This window comes from Gregarina niphandrodes (assembly GCF_000223845.1).
Source record: "Gregarina niphandrodes unplaced genomic scaffold scaffold00062, whole genome shotgun sequence".
NCBI classification, from domain to species: domain Eukaryota; phylum Apicomplexa; class Conoidasida; order Eugregarinorida; family Gregarinidae; genus Gregarina; species Gregarina niphandrodes.
In genome coordinates, this window is record NW_011646048.1 from 1 (window position 1) to 5553 (window position 5553).

The 5553-nt window shown below is 57.9% G+C and overlaps 2 protein-coding genes across 2 annotated transcripts; both read left to right on the forward strand.

Annotated features, from left to right (window-relative positions):
* Positions 1–886: 886 nt before the first annotated feature.
* On the forward strand, positions 887–1420 carry GNI_175050 (putative transmembrane protein; the record flags this gene model as incomplete). Its single annotated transcript, XM_011136341.1, has 1 exon — positions 887–1420. The coding sequence occupies one exon, from the start codon at positions 887–889 to the stop codon at positions 1418–1420; it is 534 nt and encodes a 177-aa protein (XP_011134643.1).
* Positions 1421–3451: 2031 nt separating this feature from the next.
* GNI_175060 (hypothetical protein) lies at positions 3452–5131 on the forward strand (the record flags this gene model as incomplete). Its single annotated transcript, XM_011136342.1, has 1 exon — positions 3452–5131. One exon carries the CDS (start codon positions 3452–3454, stop codon positions 5129–5131), a length of 1680 nt encoding a protein of 559 aa, XP_011134644.1.
* Positions 5132–5553: the final 422 nt, after the last annotated feature.

Genomic DNA, 5553 nt, shown 5'->3' on the forward strand with positions numbered 1-5553 from the left:
CCTTTTTGCTCTTTTTGCTGAAAATTGACCATATGGCCCCCGTCACCAGCTGCGCGCACATGGTGCTGACGGTGGTAGCCACGAGGTGGCGCACCGTCGCGTCCATCCGCAGCCCCATGGACCACATGGCCCACACGACGGGCACTCCGAGGAGGGCCACGACCGGCTTAGCCCCCCGGCCCGCGCTCCTAGTTAGCCTCCCGAGATAGGCCTTGGCGATCCAGAGGGCCATCGCGATGATGACGCCCTGGTATAGCCTTCTCTCGAGGGTGTTGGTAACCAGACCCATCCACGCATGGATGGATCCAGCAGCTGTCGCCATGTAATTTGAGATTATTACAAACTCTCGCATCGTCTACGGTTACTCCTACTATTTTTCTAAAAATCCCTCTTTTCCCCAAAAACCCCCATCCTAACTACCGACAATAACCCTGATGCCGACCATGCGAACCCGGCCCCGGGGCGGCACCTTAATTAACTGCCATTTCCCGGGGTTTCCGCGTCGTGCCTGTGGGCGCCTGGTTCTTACCTTCCATTTTTGTCATCCTTCATATTAGCAGGTACGTGCAGTCGGTGATAGCGGACGCGATTGAGCGTCGATTGAAGAAGACCGGGCGCACGGAGGCGAACGAGTGTGGCAGGAGGTGTTTCGAGGACAGCGCGCGGCTCTCCAGGCGGCGGACACGGGAGCAGGGTAACGTTTAGTCGTCGGGTGGCTGAGTCGGGGTTGGAGGAGTTGTTACCGACGCTGCCGGAGGCCTGGCATAAGCAGGTGCGACATGCAGCAGAGTCGGAAACGGAGTCGGAAACGGAGTATGAGCCCACGTGGGGAGCGGAGTCGGAAAAGGAGTCCGAGCCCTCGTGGGGGGCGTCGTGTCTCGATTTGATGGACGAGTACCTGCCTCATTTATGCACAGCGATGTTGTGCGGGGCTGTCTTCAGCTGGTTGGCATGGGACGGTATTAGGACGAAGTTGCCACGAATAATTTCAAGGACGCAGCTGGAGGGATTAGAAATGAACAGCAACGAAATGAAGAACCACGAGCCGCACATTATCGAGTGGAGAAGGAACCAGCGGTCGTGGAAAGACGGTGCGAGTGGTGTGCTGTCGGTGCCGAGAAAGCGTCACGGGATCGTTCAGAAGTGCTTCCGCTTTGGCGCGCCCGATGCCTTCGATATTTACGCCGTGAGGGAAGCTGCTTACCGTTACGTCTCAAAGACTGCCCGTAGCGGCCAGGTCACCTGCTTCTCACCAGCCGAGACACAACGTGAACTTGTTGACCGTGTCGCTCGCGAACTGGACGTAACTCTCGGCGACCTGAAGAGTTTCCGATCGGCTGCCCGCCTTGATCCAGGTGCCCGCCTTGATCCAGGTGCCCGCCTTGATCCAGGCGCCCGCCTTGATCCAGGCGCCCGTTGACGGGGTACTTGGTGATCAGGTCTACGCCGTGCCCCGCTGGCCCGCTTAACGTCGCCTGGATACCCGTGGACTCGATGGCGGGGGCCATGATCGCGGTGGACTCGGTGTTGGCGGCGCACGCTTGCTTCGCGCGACTAGACTGCCTCTACAAGCTGGTTCCCGACGACACAACCGGGCCTCACCCTGTTCACCTAACCGCACGTGGGAAGACTTTAAAGACCACGCCACCGTCTTTAACCGACCCCACTACGTCGTCGACAGCTGCGAAGCCGTCTGCCTCACACACGTCCAGCACGAGTGACAACAATGAACCATCCACAATATGTTTTAATGACACCTACTTCTCAAGACGTAGTGACTGATCAAACACAGGTGAGGCGCACACGGGTTTGTGATGGTCAAGTCGGGCAGCTAAGTGAACGAATTAAGTTGTGTCGGTAGTGTCTGTGTCGGTAGTGTCTGTGTCGGTAGTGTCTGTGTCGGTAGTGTCTGTGTCGGTGGTGTCTGTGTCGGTGGTGTCTGTGTCGGTAGTGTCTGTGTCGGTAGTGTCTGCGTCCAGGCTTCTGCACAACCTATTGTTGTCGCTCCTGTTATCCGCGTCTGCCATAGACCCGGGCATCCGGGGTCCAGACCACCACTGCGGATGTCAAACTCACGTACGGGGACCGAGACCCGAGCGAGCGGACGAGTGAGCGGAGTTCCGGACTGGTCGTCTCGAGGCGAGTCTTTGGGCGGTGTGGCGCTCCGTCCTTGCTCCCGTCGAGGTGTGCCCGGGTCTATGGTGAAACTACGGAAGAAGTGTGGTGTCGGGCCGAGAGCAAGGTACTACGGACGGATCGAGGGCACTCGAGTGAGCGTATGACAATATTCTCAACCCACGGAGTGCGCGGGGAGCGTATGTTGTCAAGAGACAGAGTAAGTCGGTGGCTAGTTGCAAAGGGTGTAACTGACTGGGCGTTGAAGTGCAGGGCCGTTGTCGTTGGCGGGAGAGCCGTGCGAGCCTTGAGTACGTGAAGGAAGTAAGCCCCAGCCCCAGCTGTGGAGTGGACACTCTCGCGGTACTTGTCGTGGTTGGGAATATCGAGTACGTTGGGATTCGGGACTGATCTTGGCGCCGCGCGTAGGCTGTATGGAGCTGCGCGTAACACTTCAGTGTGCTGCGATACCGTGGTAGTGATGCAGGCAGACGAGGGACGCGGATAACGGGAGTGGTCAGGTTGACGCCGGGCCCCGGACGAGTATAGTTATAGCAGCGACCCGACAGGGCCTGTCGCACCCACCAGGCCGCACCACTGGTTGCGGTGGTCAATCTGGACGGCCGCCGGCCGCTGATGAGCAAGTGTGATGCGTCTCCCATCTCCACAATGACCTCCGAAGTGTTGCCCCCAAAGTATTGGCGTCCCTACCGGATTCACGTGCAAACTCCCATGCCGTTGCCGATGAAGATTTGATCCTTGGAAGACGATTGGACTGTCCAAATGGGGCCTGTACTGGAATGTACCCTTTTTCGACGAGTGCCGTTAAAGGCTGACTCTCCTCCTCCAAGAACACGTTGAAGAACCCTTGGTTACAATACTTATGTCCTGCGGCCTGCTGTACCTGTTCCCACAAGCTGGGGATTGGGTATACGTCTGGGGTCATCCATTTGTTGACGTCTATGTAGTTTATGCAGCATTTACTGTGCTTGGCCAGGTCCATAGGCGTGTGAACGTTGCCTCGTCCAGGTGGTGCATATGCCAGTGACCAACTTTCTGCGACGAGTTCTGCATCTGTTTTGCTACAAAAGTCGGGATGAACATGGGTCCGGATGAACATGGGTTCAAGCAAGTCCGTGCAGTCGGTTATAGCGAACGTAATTACGTTGGTTGGAAGAGTGTGTGAGTGGCACTGGCTACAGAGTTGTGGGGTGGTCGTCAAGTAGGCAACCGATGGCGAGGAAGGACCGGCGAATAAGAAGTGTGTTTTGGTAGTCGCGGCTGACGGTATGATCCTGGATCTGGAAGTTTTGATTGTAATTTTTTTTTTTTTTGGATGCGGACAATTTCGTGTTTAGGATCGAATGAGGTAAGCCTGGGCTTGCTGGTTGCAGTGGTCAACCCGGATGGCAGCCGCCCGGGAATGAGCGACTGTGTGCCGTGGGTGATTGACTTGAGTGTGCCGGGTGAGCGCGCGTGTTCGGCGGTGGTTTTGGTGCCTCAACAGCACTCGTGGAAGTTGGAGATGGGCCAGCACAACGAGTTTGACTGGCTGAACGACGTGAGTCGTATGCGTGTGTACGACACGCCGCGGCAGTGGGGATCCCAGACGCCATGGCAGTCGCCGGAGGTTGTGTCGACCGTGCTGGAAATTGACTCGGAGACAGGGGCAGCAGAGACCGGATCACCGGAGACTGCGCCCGAGACAGAGGACCCTCTGATGGGTTTGAAAAAGGGGTTTAAGATGGGTCGGAAGATGGGTTCGAGCAAGTTCGTGCAGTCGACCATAGTGACTGCTATTGAACGTCGGTTGCAGGAGACGGGGTGTATGACAGAGAGTACTAAGGCGGACAAGGTGTGGCTGGAGGTGTTCGGGCGAGGACGGGCGGCGCTGCAATTGGTTGACACGGGAGCAGCCGTTGCAGAGATAGTTTTCAGTCGCCGAGTGAAGGCGACGGAGTTGAAAGAATTGTTACCGACGCTGCCAAAGGACTGGCATGACTCAGTACGCACGGGAGCGCAGGTGGCAGAGCCGCTGGCACAGGCGGCACAGCCGCTGGCACAGCCGCTGGCACAGCGGTGGCCGGTGCTGTCGCCCAGAAGGCCGAGAGAGGTGGTGTATTCGCGGCGTTGGGACGAGCCGGAATGTTCATGTTCGAAAGTGTTCCCAAAACTGTTGTTCATGGCAGTGGTAACGGGGCTGGTAGTCGCGGCGGCGGTGTACGAAAAGCCCGCGCCGCCGAGACAGTTGGTTTCGTGGAGTCAGTTGCAGGCGCTCGCGACGAATTGTACGGCGGTGGCGAGTCGCGATGTCGAGCGCGTTGCGTTTTTGACACGAGGTAGGGGGTGGGAGGATCCATGCGAGGGTGCGAGTGGTATGCTCACACTTACCAGAGGCCTGCCCAGACCTCACATCAGGGGCTTTCAGTCGTGCTATCGTTTCGGTGCACCCGACAGCTTCGACCTACAGGGCGTGCTCGAGTCCGCCCGGTTCCACCTTTCGGGGATCGTGACCGCAGGACAGGTGACATGCTTCACGGCCGCGGATACGCAGCGGGCACTTGCCGACAGGATTGCTCGAGAACTGAACGTGACCGCCATCGAAATGCCCTTAAACGACAGCGAGCAAATGGCCGAGCATCCTGCAGGTGGGATGACCGAGCGTCCTGGACATGGGATGCCGGGCGTGGGAGTGGACCCGATGGGAGTAGACTTGCTCGCTAACTACCCCGTCAACGAAGCCTGCAGCACTTCCTGCACCGGTAACTGTAACGCAACACTTCACGACCTAAACGACTGCTTCTGCGACTTCGCGAAACTCGACTGTCTCTACAACTACGGAACTCGTGATGAGCAGGCTCACCATGTCGGGCTGGCTGCCTTCAAGTCCACATGGGGACACTTCAAGAAACACGTCACCGTCTTCAACCGACCTGGCTATGTTGTGGACAGCTGCGAAGCCGTCTGTCACAAGACCAACCACATCGAGCTCGACGAAGACACCCACCGAGGCTGACCGTCCCTGCCCACGACCCGGTCACGAGTCAACTGCGGATGTTTTTGTGTTCGACACGCCACGTCAGGGATGCCATGGCTGTCGCCGGAGGCTGTGTCGACCGCTATTATAGCTTGTAAAAAAAAACTGGTTGTTGACCAAACAGTCTGCCGTGTGGACCACCTCCACCTCGGACCACTTCCCCGCAGCGGCTAGTTTTTCTGCTCGCAATTTTCGCGGCTCATTGCGTGATTGGTCATGCCGTGCTATTGGCTAGCTACGCGTTAGTGTTGTCCTTTTACCTTCGTGGAGAACGCCTTGTTTGGACCGCTACTGTGTCGCCCCTTGACTACCTCGCACTGGCGTTCCGTGACACTGGCATGGCATGGGCGCTGGCATGGCATGGGCGCTGGCATGGCGTGGGCGCTGGCATGGCATGGGCG